The sequence below is a fragment of the Poromitra crassiceps genome, assembly GCF_964638095.1.
Source record: "Poromitra crassiceps genome assembly, contig: HAP1_SCAFFOLD_272, whole genome shotgun sequence".
NCBI lineage: Eukaryota > Metazoa > Chordata > Actinopteri > Beryciformes > Melamphaidae > Poromitra > Poromitra crassiceps.
The window spans coordinates 105,424-127,160 of record NW_028152125.1 but is presented as its reverse complement, the minus strand read 5'-3'; the positions used below and the strand labels follow the sequence as shown (position 1 = coordinate 127,160).

The 21,737-nt window shown below is 43.9% G+C and overlaps 1 protein-coding gene across 1 annotated transcript; it reads left to right on the top strand.

The window, feature by feature from the left end:
* The first annotated feature begins 971 nt into the window (after positions 1 to 971).
* On the top strand, positions 972 to 20,654 carry LOC310770946 (CMP-sialic acid transporter-like). Its single transcript, XM_083663643.1, has 8 exons — positions 972 to 1,067; positions 3,552 to 3,729; positions 5,044 to 5,203; positions 10,760 to 10,912; positions 15,121 to 15,187; positions 16,342 to 16,518; positions 16,614 to 16,748; positions 18,174 to 20,654. The coding sequence occupies exons 1-8, from the start codon at positions 1,058 to 1,060 to the stop codon at positions 18,305 to 18,307; spliced, it is 1,014 nt and encodes a 337-aa protein (XP_083519769.1). The 5' UTR covers positions 972 to 1,057; the 3' UTR covers positions 18,308 to 20,654.
* The last annotated feature ends 1,083 nt before the right edge of the window (positions 20,655 to 21,737 follow it).

Genomic DNA, 21,737 nt, shown 5'->3' with positions numbered 1-21,737 from the left:
AAGTGACAGGACAGGCGTTTGATGTCCCCCAAGAGGGCTAGATTCATTGGCAGACAGAAGGTGAACAAGTGCTTTGCCTTCAAGTTGGTAGCAGAGGAGCCAGACTGACATTACAGCCAGGGTGGTGTCCTGTGATGAGGGGGAGGAGCCACCTGGGCCACCCCAAAGTCTACATCAACCTGGATAAAGATGACAATAATCCACTGTAATCATTAGTTTCAAGCACCAGCAGCATGATTGAGATGCCTTATGTCCTTCCTGTTCTGTGCATTGTCATTGTAAAAGTCTAAATTATATTATATAGGCTACCAAGGAAATAAATTATATTCACTATGAAAGAAAAGAAAGAAAGAAGCTGGTTCCAGGCCGCATTTCTCCTTTCATTTTCCCCATTGGAAATGTGATCAAACTACTAGACATTTTTATTTTAGATTCCCGCCGCCGGCATATACAGGCCTAAGAAACAAACACACCCGTCGCTGTTCCACACTCCAGTCCAGTTGGTGGGGGTAATGGACATTTAAGTTGGCTTGCCAACCGCCATAAAGCACAAAAGAAGAAGAAGAAAAACACCGGAGCAGTACAGAGCATGCCCACTATCGTCTAGTTTCCTACAGAGCACGCCCCTTTAAGTACAGAGCACCCCTCCTAAGTAGCTACAGAGCACGCCCATAGGCGAGAAATAGAGAGGGATATTGAGTCATGGATATAGATTACTTAGCCTACTAGATTGCTCTGCATGGGGATAACCAACACCAAAGACGATAGGATTTCAAGCAAGACGGCCCAACTTCAACTCACTTCCTTTCGGCAGGTCTGTGAGTCTATTGGAGTCACGTGACAATTTAGGAGACTTGCTGCTACCATTTGTTAGAATTGGCGGAGCCTGCGGTGACCCATCTATAGTAATATAATATCTATGCCAACACCTGACCCTTCGCAAGTTCTCGTTGCATTCTGGGAGAAGCAGACAGGAGCTGGCCCTGAGTGACTTGTAACAGACATGTAGTGGATAACTGGCTTCCTCTCACACACACTGACACACGGCACAATAACCATGGCTAACGGTGAGTTTTTAATCAGCTGTCAGCCCAGCATTGACAGACAGTGAGAACTGTGTAAAAGCCCCGCTGTCAGGACTGCTCTATGCCCATCTGCAACACACAGTTATATTTTAGTTTTAAAATGCAGTTCTCGGCTTACTACCACAGCTTATCGCCTAGTGATAAGCAATGTTATGCATCGAAATTAACGCTGTTTAATGGGATATGTCTTACAGACCCATATGCACTGGCGCTGTCAATTGGCCAAGCCTAGTGGCCGGCAATACATATCGTGCATTCCTTTATAACTGGGCATAGCGTAGATAATTATTCTGTAACTTGCAAAGATATATTGTTATGTTGATAATGCACACAACTCAATAATGACATTATGTAACGTTACTTGGTCGTTAACTAACCGAGCGATGTGGCTGAGCAGCCTACAGTTTCAGGCAGCTTACCTGATTATGAAGAGCACTACAAAGTCGGGCATTTTTAATGATGTCCTCGTTCCAATCAGTTCAACTCAATAATGACATTATTTAACGTTACTTGGTTGTTAACTAACCAAGCGATGTGGCTGTTACTAGCAGCCTACTACGTACAGTTTACCTGATATGAAATGAGCGAGCACTGCAAAGTCGGGCATTTTTAACGATTTCCTCTTTCGGCTTGCAACCAAAGACACCTACGGTTAGCATTAAAAGCAGTATGAGTTGACGGGATTCGGTAAAACTTTAGTCCTTGCTTTGTTGATAGTGTAACAGACTGTTCAGTGAATTGTGTTGTGTTCTATTGCGTGTGTGCGAGGCTGTGTATGTTCCCTCGAGTTGCGTAGAACAGGATATGTGGGGAAAAGCTTGTTATAACCTTACAGCCTGGCTCTATCGTTTATTATTTTATTAACCAAGTGTGAATAGGCGGACCCGAATACTTTGCTACAATAGCTTTCCGATTCTGGCATCGCACTGCACAACACGAAGACATATCTAGCTCGAATAGTTTTCGGGCCATTGGAAAACTACTTGACAGGGCTGCGCAGTGTCTGTCTTTCTGCCTCCGTCTTGCGCATCTGACGCTGCTTGTTGTCATTGTGACGTAGGCGTATAAGGGGTCTATTGTATTAGTTTTGAAAGCATCTTCGCTTTATGGATTTCTTTGACATAATTATGCACATATGACAGACTTTTGCACAGTCCTTAGTAGGTTTTCAAAGTGGGAGGCGGGCCTCCCCAGGGGGGCTCCAAGCAGTTTCAGGGGAGGCTCAGTGAATGGAAGTGAAAACATATTAACGTTACATTAGTTATCAAAAGGAGATCACATAGAATATCCTAAATGTGTGAGATTTGGTTCAGGGAAACAGTAGTTTGGTTGAATTAACAGTTTCCCCAACTTTCCCAGAGTCAAACAAAAAAAATGCCTTCAGACAGATCTTTTTAAGTATTTGGTATAGCCTGAAGTCAAATGGCAATATCAGGCTTTCTTGGCTCAATTGTTGGCCTAAATAACATAATCATGATCCCATAGGCACAGTGTAGGAATTTAGCCAGGGGCCAGGGCAAAAATGCCACAAAGAAATCTCAGAATGCCCCTAAAAACCGTGATCAAGGGGTAAAAAATGCCCTCAAGATTTGGATAATTTTATTTACATTCAATTAATTTAATTTCCATGTCCATCTCTAACACACACTCAGCACCTGCAAGCTGTTTGCCAGAAGAAGGTAATACAGACACACACTACATTTTAGCAACTTCAGGGTTGCCACAGTTTTGTAATCATTTCAAGGACTTTTCGAGCAGTTTTCAAGCAATAAAGCCTGGGAAAAAAGAGATTGAAATCCAAAATGTATCCACCGCACGGTACCTACGCGACCAGCTGCATATTTGAGCTAAGAACGCCTACGAGAGAGCACAACAGCCAATGACAGCTCAGCGATCAGCAAATTGCTGAGTGATAGTGTAGGTACAGTAGGAAGAAAGTGTATCAATCTTGGCCCAGCACTACTGATGACATATCAAAATGGTATCATAGGTGCATTTTGAGATGACAAGAGTGCACAAGGCTCAAACTCAGAGATTCTGGTAGGCTAAATCCAAGTACTTTCAAGGACCTCTTTATAAATCCAAGCATTTTAAGTCCTTGATTATTTTGTACTTTCCAGACCCGTGGCAACCCTGAACTTTATGCACCAATTACTTTTTTTTTTAAGTGCCCCTGAAATTTTGTACATTTTTTTTGGCAAAAGTTGCCCCCAAAATAATTTTCTAATTTCCTACACTGCATAGGCAGGAATTTAGCGAGGGCCAAGGGGGGCACCTTTTCCCAAGCGTTGTCTGGGGAGAAGGGGGCCCACAGTCTGACGTTGAAAACCCCTCATCTACATCCTTGCTAGGTTTAACAGCCATTTGCGCTGCTCTGGCTTTTGCTGTCATGTTGTATTGCATTTAGTAACACTAATGTACTGCTCTTGTCCTTCCATTCACCCTGTACTGCTGCTGTCCTTTCAGAGCCTGTGAGCGTGGTCTTCAAGATCTACTGCCTGTCAGTGATGACAATGGTGGCAGCAACACACATAGTGGCCTTGAGATACACAAGAACTATTTCATCAGACTTGTATTTCTCCACAACTGCAGTGTGCATTACTGAGGTCATCAAGTTAATACTCAGTCTGGGGATGTTGGCAAAGTAAGTGTTCCTTACCGTTGTTCCATTACAAATTACTTTACCCCGACCTAGGTCTAACTATTTAAGGAAGGCTGTTTTTTATAGGGCTGTAGTCTCTTGGAACTGTATTCCTGGTGACATTCGTTCCATCACATCTGGTCTTCTGTATGACGAAGACCAGAGAGGTTGAAACGCGTTGCGTTTTGTGCCCCTGTTCATTGAAGATGTACATTGTTTGATTAACTATTGTAGTAGACATGTACTTTACTTCGTGAATTAAAAACCTATCTATAAGTATCCACAAAGCTCCTTTTTTCTCCTCTTGATTCTATTGTGAGAGCAACATTTTGTTAACCAAGATGATACGAATAACATTTTAATTCTGTTTTTCAGTTTCCCTCTGAACTAGCCTATACAGATCATTTCAGTAATTTATTTACCTAAGTCGGGGATACTCAACTTGCTTTGTCCGCGGGCCACTTTTGCAAAATGCCCCCCTGGCCTCCTGCCATTAAAAATAAATAAACAAACAAACATTAATATTCATTTTTCTGTAGTGGATTGTAGGTTTGGGGTGTCAGCCAGAGTTTAGTCTCACAATTTTGTGTACACAGGATAGCTAGTTACTTAGGTTAAGTTAAGTACATATACTGTCAGTGCCTGGGCAGCAGACCATATTTTTTTTTACAATTTAGCTGGAACTCAGACAAACTTTATTCAAAATTAGTTTTCATTGTGAATTCGAAAATGGTCGGGGGGCCACTCTGCACCCTGTCGCAGGCCGCAAGTTGAGTATCACTGACGTAAGTGTTTAGTCTGTGTGTCAAGTTATTTTTACTAGCATCATACACGTGGATTACTGTTCCAGGAACCAGGTGAACTGGTTTCACAACAGTCTTGTGATGTGAAACATGGACTGAGTCATGCAGGTATTTAGTATTTTGTGGTACAGTTTTTTTCTTTACTTGTTGGAGCCAATTTTGATGACACTGACTCTTCACCACAAGTAAGCCTTAACATGCTATTTGAGTGAATGGAGTAACCCTGTGACCAGCAGCTCTATAAGCCACTCTGTTGGTTGCTTGGTCCACAAAAAGTTCACTCTTTAGCGGGAACAGTTTTTGCCCTAGGAGGGTGAAATGTGGCATGATGGCGTGTGTTTGTGTCCATGCCAATTGGCTAAAAGGGGGGCAGTGGGTGGGCAAGTTTAGAGTAGGCTGGGCTGCCCCACTGTCCTGCATTTCGGATGCTCACATATGTGGTCGCAGCTATTGTGAATTCACGCTGGTTTCTTTTTTCTTTTTTACAAGTGTGTATTTCTATTTGTTCTTCCAGAGAAACGGGCAGCCCCGGTCGGCTGAAGAGGTCGATAGTGGAACACGTGTTTCAGAGTCCTAAAGAGCTGCTGAAGCTGAGTGTTCCCTCTGTACTGTACGCAGTTCAGAACAACATGGCCTTTCTTGCCCTAAGCAACCTGGATGCAGCTGTCTATCAGGTATGAACATGTTGTTCGCCTATTCTATCACTGACGACCCCTGACCAACTGACATATTTTATGGATATATTTCATATTATATTCAATTCAATGCATAACAATAACGGCACAGGAGAACTGTACAATTAACCCAACTCGTGAACGCATCAATGCAATAACTGCAGAAAGTTTGTGTAAAGTAAGCAATTTGGATGAATATTGAGCAGATTATGTGAATATGGCATCAGAGATTAGTCTTCCTGATGTTTAAGAACATTTTATACAATTCTCTGTATTATTTATTTTTTAACTACTAGGCATCTCGCGTGCTCGATTCCAAGGCTCGGCCGCTGCGTGGCCCTGCCCGTCCTGCAGCTCGCCACGCTGGCCCTGTCATTTATAAATTAAATTCTGTTTTTTATGCCTCCGCCGGCGATAGCCAGGCCGGAGGCATTATGGATCCGGGTTGTCTGTACGTACGTACGATGTTCGTTAACGCGATATCTGAGGAACGCCTTGACGGAATTTCATCAAATTTGCCTCAAACATCGACTTAGGCCATGTCCACATGGAGACGAGTTTAGGTGTATCCGCTAAAGTTTTTTCTCGTATAGAGGTTTCGTCCAGACGGAACCAGCGTTCTCGGAGTATACGTTCTGGGAGTATACGCTAATTTTTGAAACCGGGTCCCAGAGTGAATAAATCTGAAGACGCCACCCTTGCATTTCCGTGTTTACAACCCATACGCATCTTTCCTGAACCGATGACGCCATAGCCCCACCTCTCTCCACCAGCAACAATAACAATCATGGCACTAGCGTTCGTGCTACAGCAGCTACTGAGCCTGTTAGGGGATCTTGCAGGAAAATATAATGCTCCTCTATTACCACCATCAGCAACAAGTGGAGAACAGCGTATAACATCCTCAGGGCTCCACAGCTGACTCTTCCCATCCACCCCTCCCTTCATCGGATATTTCCCAGAAGGCTTAGCGGCGGCTAAGTTTGTACAATAACACAAACAAAATCAGGCTTAACGTGTTAGATAGAAATAATATTAATTTTGAATACAACGTGCAATTCTGGAATATTTTAATATTGGACAAAATTAAATGAAATGAAATGTAAACCCTGAGTGTAACCGACATACTCGGGTTGCCCTACTGTATATATAGCCCTTGCAAATACAACGTGAATAGTGAAGTGAGAGGTTTGACGAACACACGGTTGCACTGTGATGTCCGCACGTGTCCACTCCAACAAGACTTTAGCTTACTTGACGCCACTTTTTCAATAAAAACACATTTATGCCATGAGTTTATATAATGTATATTTATGTTGCATCATTTAGCCTGTGCTGTGATGTGCAGGAGCGGCCAATACGCTGGGATGTGTTTGCAATATGGTAAATGGCCTGCATTTATATAGCGCTTTTATCCAAAGCGCTTTACAATCAGTAGATAGTCTACATTCACCCATTCATACACCGATGGCGGCAGGCTGCCACGCACCCTGGAGCAAGGAGGGTTAAGTGTCTTGCCCAAGGACACAACGACAGCAGCTAGGAGGGAGCGGGGATCGAACCGCCAACCCTTGTGTCATTGGCCGACCCGCTCTACCTCCTGAGCTAAAGCCGCCCCAATATATGTCTAAAGATCATGGAAGTGGATGATATCAGGAACGTCACCGATAGTTAACGTTCTATATTGTAGGCTATAGGCATAGGGAGACCATCAGCCCTGCTGAACAGCTCTGCATTTGCCTGTATAGGTTTAATTATTTTATTCATTGACATGGCAAACCTCCCCGCAAAGCCAAGGGTTTAAGCTGCTCGCTACAGTGAGATACACATTATAGACTGTGCGCCCCTAGTGGTTGAATGCCATTATTGACGAGATTGTCTTATTCTCTGTTTTTGGTGTACTTTGTGGCAGCGTTACAGCGCCACTTACCAGCCTGGCATATATTCCACAGCGGTTTCAGTGGTATTCAGTGGTTTCATGTGGATACACACATTTCTTGAAACGATTCCGTGTTTATGGAAAACTTTTCCCCTTGTACCCCACTAGTCCATCTGATGGATATTTCCTACATTCACCTATGGGCCGTTTCAACATTTTTGGAGTAAATGGTCTGAAATTAAGGCTAGGTATTTTTTTGGGGGTATTTGACAAAAATCAATCATATCTATCATCTTTCTACCATCCAAAGACCTTGTTTCAAAAGTACACATCAATTTACCATTAGTCCATCAGATGGACCCATTGACTTCCATTATAAACACTCTATTGGTACTCCCAGCAAATTTTTACAAAATTAATTTATTTCATTTGTTTCAGCGGGCATCCTGGACCAAATACCTTGAAATTTGACCTTAATATCTAACCTTGGAGTTGGTAGAAAATTTGGGGGAGTTACATGGTCTCAAAGTCCATTGCATAGTTGTCCCATTGGTTTCAATGTTAATTTTTCACAAAAACAACATTTTATTTTTTACTCCCAGCTAATTTTTCAAAAAATCATTATTTCCTTGATGTTACACATCTCACCTTGACTCAAGCGGTTAAAATTGTAGTTTCTACTGTGTTTGGCTATTTCCCCATATTCCCCCAGTTTTGGCATAGCAATAAATTCCATACAGTTTACATGAAATGTAAAAAAAACTGATTCCTATGCCAAAGATGGGAAAATATTAGAAAACTGAATTTGACAGTCCACACTACTGATTTGAAGCCTTTAGACCAGGATGGATGCTGGACTAAAGCTCATTTGTGTGTTTTGGGGAAAATGGCTGGTAGTCCAAAACATGTGCTTTTTGGATTTTTGGCTCAAAATATGAAAAATATTATTTTTCAAAAAATCACAAAAAATATGAAAACCCACTGATGATGTCACAATGTCTGACCAAAATCATCTTATGACATCACTGAAGATGTCATAGGCTAGTGATGTCATAGGTATTGTGACATCATTCCTGCCAATCTTTGACACTAGGCATCTTGCAGTGGTGACTTTTGTAAAGCACCCCAACCTGCCCATAATATCAGACCCAAATCCAGTTTGACTTTATGGGAAGGAAAATAATTAACTTGTTTTTTTTTACTGTACTTTTTTTTTTTACTGTACTTACTGTACACTGGCATTTGAGGGGTTAAAATTCGAATAGGTATGAAATGGTGGTATGAGGTATTAGGGATGAAGTTACCAATGAATTATAAACATTCAAATAAAAAAATGAATATTAATATTTATAAATTATTACAGTATTACCCTTACGGTGAAAACACACCGCACGCGTCTCCTGCACGTAAGCTGCGCGGCGCGACCATTTGCGACGTTGTGCGCAGCCAGTTTTCATTAGGACACCATGTTAACAGATCTGTCAGTCCACACCGAATTGCGCGCAGCGCGCCGCTCAGCTCAGCTCAGCGGCCGCTCAGGGCCGTTCAGGCCAGCCTGGAGTTCTATTTTCCTGCGCGGCCGTCTGCGCCCGTGAGCGACTCTGTCAAGCTGAACAGATCAGATAAGGGCAGGCAGGAACTCTGAAACCGGACATTCGTCAAATAAAACCAATTTCAAAGTAAAATAATGTTTATTTACGTTGTTGATTGCCCCTTTGGAAGTGTGAAAAGAGAGAAAGAGCAGTGGGAGAGGGGGAGCGGCTTCTAGGGGCTCGTTGCCTGCGGAGCAACAAGTAGAGAGCTAGGACTCGCCTTCTCTCTACAACAGCACCAGCACGCACTGGGAAAACGGGAGGAGAACAGACAAATGATGCAATTGCATTTTATAACGAAGGTAGCCATTAACTGTTATCCCAAACCTATTACTTTAGATATTTATGTCATCATTTAATTGGCCATGATAACGAAGACAGGAGATCTGGGGCAAAATATATAGCGGACGAGCAGAGCGCGCAAAGTGAGCTGCGCTCTCTGTGTGGACACTTTAAGCGACTTCTGCACAATTTTCGCGTCTGGTATGTCCCCAGCGTTAAGGTCCATCAGATGGACCTTAGCGGTAAATTGAGGATTATTCATAATTGGGATACAAGGGTTAAACGAAAAAAAAAAGATCGCTTCCGTCTCTGTGTGGACATGGCCTTAGACTCAAGGATGATCTGATTAGATTTTGGTGGTCAAAGGTCAAAGGTCAAGGTCACTGTGACCTCTCGAACGCCATTGTCAAGCTTGTTAATGCGATATCTCAGGAATGCCTTGACGGAATTTAATCAAACTTGTCTCAAACATCGACTTGGACTCAAGGATGAACTGATTAGATTTTGGTGGTCAAAGGCCAAGGTCACTGTGACCTCTCGAACGCCATTTTCAAGCTTGTTAGCGCAACATCTCAGAAATGCCTTGACGGAGTTTCATCAAATTTGCCTCAAACATTGACTTGGACTCAAGGATGAACTGATTAGGTCAAGGTCACTGTGACCTCACAAATGCCATTCCCAAGTTCGTTAAAGCGATATCTCAAGAACGGCTTGATGGAATTTCTGCCAATTTGGCTCAAACGTCGACTTGGGCGCAAGGATGAAAGGATTACATTTTGGTGATCAAAGGTCAAGGTCACTGTGACCTCTCCAATGCCATTTTCAAGCTTGTTAACGCCATATCTCCTTGACGGAATTTCGTCAAATTTGGACCTCACACACCCAATTTCCAAGCTCTGTAATGCAACATCACAGGAGCGCCTTGACAGAATTTCGTCAAATTTGCCTCAAACATTAACTTGGCCTCAAGGATGAACTGATTACATTTTGGTGGTCAAACGAGGTCACTGTGACCTCACGAACGTCATTCCCAACTTGGTTAACGCAATATCTCAAGAACGGCTTGATAGAATTTCTTCTGATTTGGCTCAAACATCGACTTGGACGCGAGGATGAAAATATTACATTTTGGTGATCAAAGGTCAAGGTCACTGACCTCTCGAATGCCATTTTCAAGCTTGTTTATGCGATATCTCAGGAATGTCTTGATGGAATTTCTTCGAATTGCCTCAAGCGTCCACTTGAACTCAAGGATGAACTGATTACATTTTGGTGGTCAAAGTTCAAGGTCACTGTGACCTCACACACCCAATTTCCAAGCTCTGTAATGCAACATCACAGGAGTGCCTTGACGGAATTTCTTCCAATTTGCCTCAAATGGCGATTTGGACTCAAGAATGAACTAATGGCGGAGGCATAAGTCCGCGTTGCGGTCGTTCTAGTTTTTTCCTCTGTCGATTTTTTTCTACTGCTATTTTACACTGAAGTTAACGGAGAGTGGCACAGTGTATCATGAGTGTATACCTATTCTCTATAGAACATCTAAAAGCAAATGTCTTTTCAGATGGGGGACAATGGGACAAAATCTTGTTAAATGGGGGTCCGTGGTCTAATTTGTGTCAGTTCAGGGGTCCTTGATGTAAAAAGGTTTGAGAGCCACTGCCTTAAAGCCAAGAAGGCCTTGCGACCCCCCGTGAAGCTTTGGTGCCCCCCAGTAGGGGTCAGGACCCCCAGGTTGGGAACGTAGAATAGCCTACAAAAAGTTTGGACATTTTGAGCTTTGACTTGAGTTTCTCTGTGCAGGTTACCTATCAGCTGAAGATCCCGTGCACAGCCTTGTGCACGGTGCTCATGCTGAACCGCTCGCTCGGCCGGCTGCAGTGGTTCTCCGTCTTCATGCTGTGTGGGGGCGTCACCCTCGTCCAGTGGAGGCCTGCAGAAGCCACTAAAGTCCAGGTACAGTAGGCCTGCAGATGCCACTAAAGTCCAGGTACAGTAGACCTGCAGAAGCCACTAAAGTCCAGGTACAGTAGGCCTGCAGATGCCACCAAATTCAGGCCTGCAGAAGCCACCAAAGTCCAGGTACAGTAGGACTGCAGATGCCACTAAAGTCCAGGTACAGTAGGCCTGCAGAAGCCATCACAGTCCAGGTACAGTAGGCCTGCAGAAGCCACCACAGTCCAGGTACAGTAGACCTACAGAAGCCACCACAGTCCAGGTACAGTAGGCCTGCAGAAGCCATCACAGTCCAGGTACAGTAGGCCTACAGAAGCCACCACAGTCCAGGTACAGTAGGCCTGCAGAAGCCACTAAAGTCCAGGTACAGTAGGCCTGCAGAAGCCACCACAGTCCAGGTACAGTAGGCCTGCAGAAGCCACTAAAGTCCAGGTACAGTAGGCCTGCAGAAGCCACTAAAGTCCAGATACAGTAGGCCTGCAGAAGCCACCAAAGTCCAGGTACAGTAGGCCTGCAGATGCCACTAAAGTCCAGGTACAGTAGGCCTGCACATGCCACCAAAGTCCAGGTACAGTAGGCCTGCAGAAGCCACCAAAGTCCAGGTACAGTAGGCCTGCGGATGCCACTAAAGTACAGGTACAGTAGACCTGCAGAAGCCACTAAAGTCCAGGTACAGTAGGCCTGCAGATGCCACTAAAGTCCAGGTACAGTAGGCCTGCAGAAGCCACTAAAGTCCAGGTACAGTAGGCCTGTAGACTCAGCCCTCAGTCTTAATCCATTTCACTCCTGTAAGACTGAGAATATTACTATTTAAATCTTTGCATAACGTTAGGTGGCGCTGTTGGAAGCCTTGCATCGGAGAACCAATCATGAGTGTTGTGGGCGGGCCTGCTTTCTGGGGGCAGTGACGCTCATGCAGAACCGGTGTCTCCCAAAACATTGCCGCGTTTGCGGAGAAACATATTAATCACTTAGAAACAAACATAACCTGTTAATAGGACGTGTTTCATCCGGCCCCGGCGGCTAGAGGTCTTTCCCCCAGCCATAAGCCAGACTCCCGAGGCTAACGTTACAGAGCCTGCTGATGACTCACAGTAGCAAGCGGACCACTTCCGGGTAGGAAACATTATTGTAAAATAAACAACAGCTATAAATTTTGTTTGGAGCATATCAGCTTCATGCTCTGTGTTAGGACTATGATAAATGGCATTGCCGCTACCAAATAAAATTCTAATAATAAATGTAGGCGTGTCTGCTGCCGGCCGTTCTCGCCGGGCTCGGACAGACAGTTTCTGACAGTGAAATTCCCAGACGTTTGGTGGCGCAGCTCACCAAACGTCTGGGAGCCGAGACTAGTAGGCCTGCAGATGCCACTAAAGTCCAGGTACAGTAGACCTGCAGAAGCCACTAAAGTCCAGGTACAGTAGGCCTACAGAAGCCACCACAGTCCAGGTACAGTACGCCTGCAGAAGCCACCAAAGTCCAGGTACAGTAGGCCTGCAGATGCCACTAAAGTCCAGGTACAGTAGACCTGCAGAAGCCACCAAAGTCCAGGTACAGTAGGCCTGCAGATGCCACTAAAGTCCAGGTACAGTAGACCTGCAGAAGCCACCAAAGTCCAGGTACAGTAGGCCTGCAGATGCCACTAAAGTCCAGGTACAGTAGACCTGCAGAAGCCACCAAAGTCCAGGTACAGTAGACCTGCAGATGCCACTAAAGTCCAGGTACAGTAGGCCTGCAGATGCCACTAAAGTCCAGGTACAGTAGGCCTGCAGATGCCACCAAAGTCCAGGTACAGTAGGCCTGCAGAAGCCACCAAAGTCCAGGTACAGTAGGCCTGCAGAAGCCACCAAAGTCCAGGTACAGTAGGCCTGCAAAAGCCACTAAAGTCCAGGTACAGTAGGCCTGCAGAACCCACCAAAGTCCAGGTACAGTAGGCATGCAGAAGCCACCACAGTCCAGGTACAGTAGGCCTGCAGAAGCCACTAAAGTCCAGGTACAGTACGCCTGCAGAAGCCACCAAAGTCCAGGTACAGTAGGCCTGCAGATGCCACTAAAGTCCAGGTACAGTAGGCCTGCAGATGCCACTAAAGTCCAGGTACAGTAGGCCTGCAGAAGCCACCAAAGTCCAGGTACAGTAGGCCTGCAGAAGCCACCAAAGTCCAGGTACAGTAGGCCTGCAGATGCCACTAAAGTCCAGGTACAGTAGACCTGCAGAAGCCACTAAAGCCCAGGTACAGTAGGCCTACAGAAGCCACCACAGTCCAGGTACAGTAGGACTGCAGATGCCACCAAAGTCCAGGTACAGTAGGCCTGCAGAAGCCACCACAGTCCAGGTACAGTAGGCCTGCAGAAGCCACTAAAGTCCAGGTACAGTACGCCTGCAGAAGCCACTAAAGTCCAGGTACAGTAGACCTGCAGAAGCCACCAAAGTCCAGGTAGGGCTGTCGTGAAACACAGTCTGCACTGTGTTAAAATGGTAAAAGCTATTTCAATCATGAGAGACCAGAGGGTAGAGTTAACAAGCGAGCTTTATTCAAGTATGGCATGGCGATAAGATCTATGGCATGAAACGGTATGGCAACTAATTCTAATGGCATGGCAACTAGTTCTTTGGCGTAATGACTCCGTGGTAAGATGCCTCTCATCTTGAGGTGAGAGAGGGCATCTGCTCGGACTAGAATAGAGAATCCCCCAAAAGAAAGAAAAACCCACAACCGCCAACCGGTCTGCTTGCCTCAGCGCTACAGCGGGCGCTGGGCGGAATGCAACGCTTGTCGCCGACCGGTTGGCTTGGCGGCACAGCGACTTACGAAAACCACCGACCGGGCGTGGCCGCAGCGATACAGCGGGCGCTGGGTGATCGACCAATCCGGCATAATTCGGCGCGCTGACTTGGCATTTAAGAAGGAAAACCCTCCCTTAGCCTAAACCTAGCTTATAGCCTAAACCTAGCCTAAACCCCCTAAACCTAGCCTAAACCCCCTAAAACCCCCCTTCTAGTCCGAGCAGATGCCCTCTCTCGCCGCAAGAAGAGAGGCATCTTACCACGGAGTCATTACGCCAAAGAACTAGTTGCCATGCTGCCATGCCATCAGAATTAGTTGCCATACCGTTTCATGCCATAGATCTTATCGCCATGCCATACTTGAATAAAGCTTGCTTGTTAACTCTACCCTCTGGTCTCTCATGATTGAAATGGTCTTCTCGACCTAGTTTCAAGATGAAGACCAGACACACTGCCTCACATCATATGTAATCCTAGCGTGACGACAAGTGTAATCGTCCGTGTGACGCACTTGCCTATATGACGCCGATAATGTCGTCAGTGCCGAGGCTATGACGTGGCAGTATTTATAGCCATGCTCAGCTTGTCATCGTTCTCTTTCCCTGATCTTCTGGTCGCTGTACCTGAGCTGATCGCATCCCGTTCTCTGAAAGCTGTGTTTCGACCCACCCACCTCCCCAGTCCACCACCAATGTCTTGATTCCTGAAGAATCCCCTACGGGGGGAAGGGATTCTCTATTCTAGTCCGAGCCGAATTCCCCGTCCTCGTCGTGGAACTGCGCCTGCCTCGAACGTGGACATGCTGAGAACGATGATTAAGGAGGACCTGCGATTACGATGGCTTGATTAGCAGGATCAGAACAGCGGACGCTGGGAGACTGAATGGCTTGATGGCCGGAACAGAACAGGGCAGCGGATGGATGAGACTTGAAAATGAGCGAAACACAGCTTTCAGAGAACGGGATGCGATCAGCTCAGGTACAGCGACCAGAAGATCAGGGAAAGAGAACGATGACAAGCTGAGCATGGCTATAAATACTGCCACGTCATAGCCTCGGCACTGACGACATTATCAGCGTCATATAGGCAAGTGCGTCACACGGACGTCACGCTGGGATTACACTTGTGCTCGTCACACTAGGATTACATATGATGAGGTCACTAGATTACATGTGATGCGAGGCAGCGTGTCTGGTCTTCATCTTGAAACTAGGTCGAGACCACCATGTCTTGCCGGCTCAGTAAATTTGGATGCATGACCTGTGCTCACTCCCTGTAACGTGGCTCTGGCTCTAGCCCAAGACTCTTCCTGTATTTCCTTCACCCACAGCCAATATTGACCATCTTGCCTTGTTCATTTTCCATCCTTGTTTAGATGATTACACCCCGCCCTTATCCATATATACCGCTGTCTTTTCAGGTTGAGCAAAACCCTTTTGTTGGGTTCATGGCCATTGCTATTGCTGTCGTTTGCTCTGGATTTGCAGGTAATATTGTGCGATCAGAACACCTTTAGAAATGATTGGTAGCCTATTTAACCCTTTTGCCCAATATTGGGGGACCTAAAATACACACATCAGTCAGACAACAGTAACTTGATGACACAAAATAAGTGTATTCCTTCAATTGTGGTGCTGTCGGATCACAAGATATGAAGTATTTTTGAATTCATATGACCTGTAAAGGCTCAAATACGCTCACCGTTAAATACGGATATGGACAGAGCCTTCTGTTTATACTCTGCATTCAATTCGTGCAAAATTGTGCATATTTTCTGAAATATACAGACAAAATGGAGCAGTACCACACACACTCACACTTTTGACTCTCTACTGCCCTGTAGTACATGTATTGGAAGTATCTGTGAAGTGATGTTGAAATGCATGTATTTATTTTTCTACACAAAGGGTCAGGGAGCATAAGTGAGCCTTACAGGGATTAGGGATAGTTCAGATTTTTAAAAGTCTAGCCCTATTTGCTACTTACCAATGATGATGTGGCAGCTGTAGTTCAGGAGGTAGAGCGGGTCGTCCACTAATCGCTTTGGATAAAAGAGGTTGGTGGTTCGATTCCCGGCTCCTCCAGTCTGCATGTCGAAGTGTCCTTAGGCAAGACACTGAACCCCAAATTGCTCCCGTTGGTCCCTGCGTGGTAACCTGCCGCCATCGGTGTGTGAATGGGTGAATGTACCTACTGACTGTAAAGTGCTTTGGATAAAAGCGCTATATAAATGCATTTACCATTTACCATATGATGTTGATTGATTGGTAGAGTTATTTCTCAGCACAATCCATCCTGTTCCTCATAGTAGCTCTGAAAAGTTGGGCAAAAATAAATGCAAGGTCAATGGGTTCACACTCCTGTATGTACAAGCTGACTGAATCTCACTGAAATTTACTTCATGTGCACTGTGGATGACATTTCAGTGAGCCTCAGTCAGCTTGTACATACAGGCGCATGACCCCATTCACCTTGCATTCATTTTTGCCCAACTTTCCAGAGCTACTATGAGGAACAGGATGGATTGTGCTGAGAAAGAACTCTACCAATCAACATCATCAATGGTAAGTAGCAAATGGGGCTAAAGACTTAAAAAAAATGTGAACTGTCCCTTTAAGATGTTTTGTTTGTCCTGGTCAAGGTGTGTACTTTGAGAAGGTCGTGAAGAGCTCTGACACATCCCTGTGGGTGAGGAACATCCAGATGTACCTGTCTGGCATCGTGGTCACCCTGTTTGGCGTTTATCTGACTGATGGCGGTCAGGTGGTGGAGAAAGGCTTCTTCTTTGGTTACACACCATGGGTGTGCTTTGTAGTGTGTAAGTCAAGCCAAACCCCACATTCTCTTCTTCTTTGTTTTCACTTTGTTTTGTGTGTACATTAATTTTGTTGTCTTTTTTTTGTGCCCTGTTAGTCCTGGCCATTGTGGGTGGTCTGTTCACATCTATAGTGGTGAAGTACACGGACAACATCATGAAGGGCTTCTCTGCGGCGGCCGCCATCGTTCTCTCAACTGTGGAGTCTGTCTGCTTGTTTGGACTACAGATAAGTACGTCCGTGTCTGTCAGAGACTTGAAGTAACAATGTACAAATACTTTGTTACTGTACTTAAAGGGATACTGCCCTTTTTCGGGAGTTTAGCTCATTTGCCACATCCACCCCACATAACCAAGATACACCATGCCTTACCGGCACTGTCGGCGCAGTTGACAGTGAGCTACAGTCGTGAAGTTAGTTAGTATCGCCATAGAATGGAGGCTAATGGTACAGCTGTTAAAAATCTGCCAAAACACACATCTGACGGCGCCAAAATACATGTGCTTCGGGTACTCACCACACAATGAAATATGAATCCAACATGCACATAATCTGTCTTTTTGGAAGGAAAAGAGGTCAGCGGCCATGTTTGGAAGGTAGTGCTACCTGTACCTTTCATAGATAGATCAAACAAAACACAGATTAAGGACAAGACACAATAAAAGAGAAGAATAAAGGCTACCTTAAAAGGGGTTACTTAAAAACAGCCATATAAATAGTTAAAATAAAACAATTATTATTTATTTTTTTACTTTACTTGAGTAAACAAGTTCACAACTTCTGCTTTTACCAGTCTTTTTTTACACCAGTAACTCTACTTCTTCATAAAGAATGTGTGTACTTTTCCCATCTCTGGTGTCTGTGGTCTTGTTTGGACTACAGATCAGCACGTCAGGGTTTCACAACCACATTAATGCGCACCAACTGGACTACTAATAACACACTGAAGATCATCAGGCAGGTGCACGCTACAGTATGTGCCTGTGGTGTAGGAAACACCGTGGCCTTTGTTGTGTTTTAGGTATAAGATCATGCACAACGGTTACTCATAAAAGAAAATGAATTGTCAAGTATTTATTTATTTTGAAGATTTTCTCTAGTAGGCTGGCATACACGTATACATATGACAGGGTTCCTACGCAGGTATGGAAAAGTATGGAATTTGATTTTAGTATTTTCCAGGTCTGAAAAAGTATGGAAAAAGGAAGAGTATGGAAAAATATTTGTTTCTAGACTATTGTCTATTGTGTCTACCTGACTATTCGTTTTTCTAAATAAAATGCTGTTAATACTCATGAGTGATTTGAGAGTATAGTTCATATTTAAATATACGGCCATTTGCTGATCTTGTCAACTTCACAAACCAACCATGACAGAAAAACCAGCTTGACCTGTTCAGCCATCTGATTCATCTGGCCTGCTGAGCTCTTTGTATGACGAGATCATTTAATCCATAGAAACAGCACAGCTTTGAAAGCCAAAAGAACCATTGCATCCAACAAGACAAATGTTGCTTCCTCATTATTTCAAAACTGACGACGGCATCCTCAATTGTTCCCATTCCACAAAGCTTTTCAGTTTGCTTCCGTAATGTTTTTTTCTTTCTTTTCCAAATGGTGTCAAAGTCTCACGTTGTTTTCCCCTCACTGTGCCACAGCCGTCACCTTTGCCTCCGGAGCCCTGCTGGTGTGCGTCTCCATCTATCTGTACGGACTCCCAAAGCAAGACACCCTCAAGCTGCCCAGGCTAGATGCAGACAGGGAGTCCAGACAGAAACTGATCACCGTGTGAGGCTTTAACACAGGCACAAGAAACGCTTCTTTCAGCGGAGGAGCCGAGCTGTGTTGGACCTCCAGGAGCCCCCCGCAGCGAGCGACCCACCTCCTGTTATTTCTCAAACACAACAGGTGGGACAAGTTCAAGTTCAAGTTTATTCATATGTCCCAGAAGGGCACTTTGGGTTGCAGCAGAGCAAAAAACAAAACAGTCATAAAATCACACAAGACTCGAAATAAAACATGAAAACAAAGTGCAGACACAAATAGACCATAAAACTATAAAAACCATAAAAGACCATAAAACCATAAAAACAAAATGGAGACACAATAGACCACGACATAGTGCAAAGTAAGTTCAGTTCAAAAGTGCCAGTGTAGTTTAAAGTGCATTAGAGACCGATAAGTGCAAAATACAAGGCAGTCTAAGAAGGAGACTTAGCCACACAGCGCTACATATTACAGAAAGTAAATGCTACAATACGGCACTGTATTCAGTTCATCTCACAGCACAACCTGTGCTTCACACACACCACCGCCTCGAGCCAGGCAACTGGTTTGCCAAAAATGATTCAGATCATCTTTCAAGCGATGTTACAGGACTCCTATTTGGCCGTTTTCAACAAACCTGGCCCTGTTAACTAGCTGTGAAACAAATGAAAAATCGCTCGCACACTACAAGGACTCCTTTTGAATAGCTTTATTGCACCAAGTGCAGGTGGTAACGTTTCGAGCTAACTAGCTCTTCGTCAGACAGTTATACAGAGGTGAGACGCCATCTTAAATACAGTAGTCACCTGATAGTAAAGAGGTCACATGATTGAACAACGCAGCTGTGTATAATAACAATCAATCAGAGGAGTGAAAGTCATAGACTACATATGTCATACAACAAAGAGAGAAACAACAGTCTGTAGTCAAGAATACTTCTGTCATCACATGAGTGAAGAAAAAAATCAATACAGCAGTACGTTTCTTGTAGTGTGACTAAGGCGACTCAACCTGTGTGAAGGTGCGAGAAAAAAAGTGTGAAGCAACTGACCATATATACAATAATACATAACAATTAACAAGCAATGTATATATATATACACACAAACCACAACATTTTTTACCACACTATAAAGGGCACACTGGAATAAACATCTGATAACACACACAAATCACATATCTGCTTCATAAGAAGGGGCGAATGTCCATCTCCTCATTTAGACCTCCAGGAGATACAGTGTTCAGTGTGTACATCCAGAAAAGTTCACGTCTCAACAGGAGATTATCAATATCGCCTCCCCGGCGGGGTAGCTGGACGTGTTCAATGCCAATGTAGCTCAGAGAGGCGACACTGATGCAGCACAGTGTCGAGATTGAAATGTTTAGCAACTGGGCTTTTCTGATCAGCAGTCCTAATATTGCTGCGATGTTCTGAGATTCTGTTCTTTAGGGGTCTAGATGTTTTCCCTACATACGCCAGTCCGCACGGGCATTTCAAAAGGTAAATTACATTGTTGGTTTTACATGAGATCAATCCTTTGATGTCGTATGCCTTTCCAGTGTGAGGGTGATAAAATTTGTGAGTCTTGTGTGTGAAATTACATTGCTGGCAGTGTCCGCGTTTATAATTACCAGGTTCAGGTGGAGGTAAAAACGTAGCTGGTTTCGGGGCAGCAGCCCCGCAGTCCCCCCGCAGTCCGCTCTGATAAGCATGTTTCTCAAGTTCGGTGGTCTCTTAAAAACAACGCGTGGTGATACATGGAGTGTTCTCTGGAGAGTGGAGTCAGTGGCCAGTATATGCCAGTGGGACCTGATGACAGTGGCCATGTCCTCAGCTAGAGGGGAGTAAGGAATGGCACAAATTAGTTTATTGTCAGTCGATTTCCTGTTAACTAGCTGCTCATAAGCTTTGGAAATAATTCTAACTTCTAAGCAATCACTGAAATAGTAACTTGTCTTCAGTCATGCTGGAGCGTGAAGTAAAGACTTGTACAGTATATTGTAGAGTAGAGCGCACAGAAATAGCAATTGAACTGCTAGAAGTTTTCAAGCCGTTTTGAACTGTACATATTGTCTTATCATTGTCATATCACACAGTACTGCTGTGACAGAGGGAGGACAACAGACTGCATGTATAGTAGCATATCTCCAGTCTCTTGATTCTGTGGTTATGTGTTTTTTTTATCATATCTGTAATTTACTTTTTGAAAGGCATTTAAAAGCTTTTATTAAAAGCTTAAGTCAATGGAAATCTGTTCAAAGCTACAGTTGCCATGCCTGAATTATTTTCAGAACATACATAATACTGACCATGTACTAACTGGAATATTCATTGCAGAATGTGAAAACTTTCAATATACAACATGACTGTTTCAACGCTATATTTAATATATGAATTGAAGTATTGTGGGTGTTTTACTGACATTGAGCTTGAATATCATGTGTTTTGCTGTTTTTTCAAATTTGTAATTTTATTTCAGCGTAATTTAATTTTCAAAATAACTTCCATAGTTGTGGTTTCAAAGTACAGACGGTGACATGAACAGTTGAACCTGTTGAAGTGACAGCCTTCCTCAGTGGACTGCGCTATATTTCTGTCAGCGATGCTTCAACAATGAATGTGTAGTATTTACCTTGATGTCAACCGTTTCCTCATTCCCATCTCAACAGAAATAACTTCTGTGAGGAACTGGGTTCAATCAAAGGAGATGTTTTTAAAATATGAAGGATCTTTATTTACAGCAAAATTAACAGTATGGCATCAACAGCCATGAAATGACATTGTTAAAATAATACAAGACTTTGAGAGGATTGACATTTGATCAGCTGGTGTGATGCCCAGGATCCTCACATTAACTCAGCTGGTGTAATTCCCAGGATCCTCATCACATTGCATCAACTGGTGTGATGCCCAGGATCCTCATCCCACTGGCCAGGACTGAACAGGCTCCACTGAACAGCCGCAACCTTGCCTGTTGATTTTCAACAAATTGTTGTGAAATTTGTGAAACGAAATCTTTAAAACTAATAATTAACTTTTGCAGATGAAAGCATTTTATTTATCAAACAATTTGTGAACAATTATCCTCTGATGTTGGCAGGCTCCAGGAATCTGAAATGACCGGTATGCTTTAATCCTGTGCCAAGCCACGCCCATGACCTAGTTAGGGCCCAACTAGTTCATGGGTGTGGATTGGTAGTTGTCATACCTTGGCATGGAGTAATTCAGAAAAATAAAGTAAACAAACAAAATAATTTAGCACTAATGTACTTCAATACTATACTTATGTTACTTTCTATGCAGATTGATCATTTATTTTCCATATTTTTATGCTGCAGGCTATTGAAAGAATAGGCACGAGCTTGTAAATCACATCATGAAACAAAAAAATTATATGGATGTTTTACCAAATGTAAAGATTAAAATACATCAAAATCTATCTTCGAACGAGTGA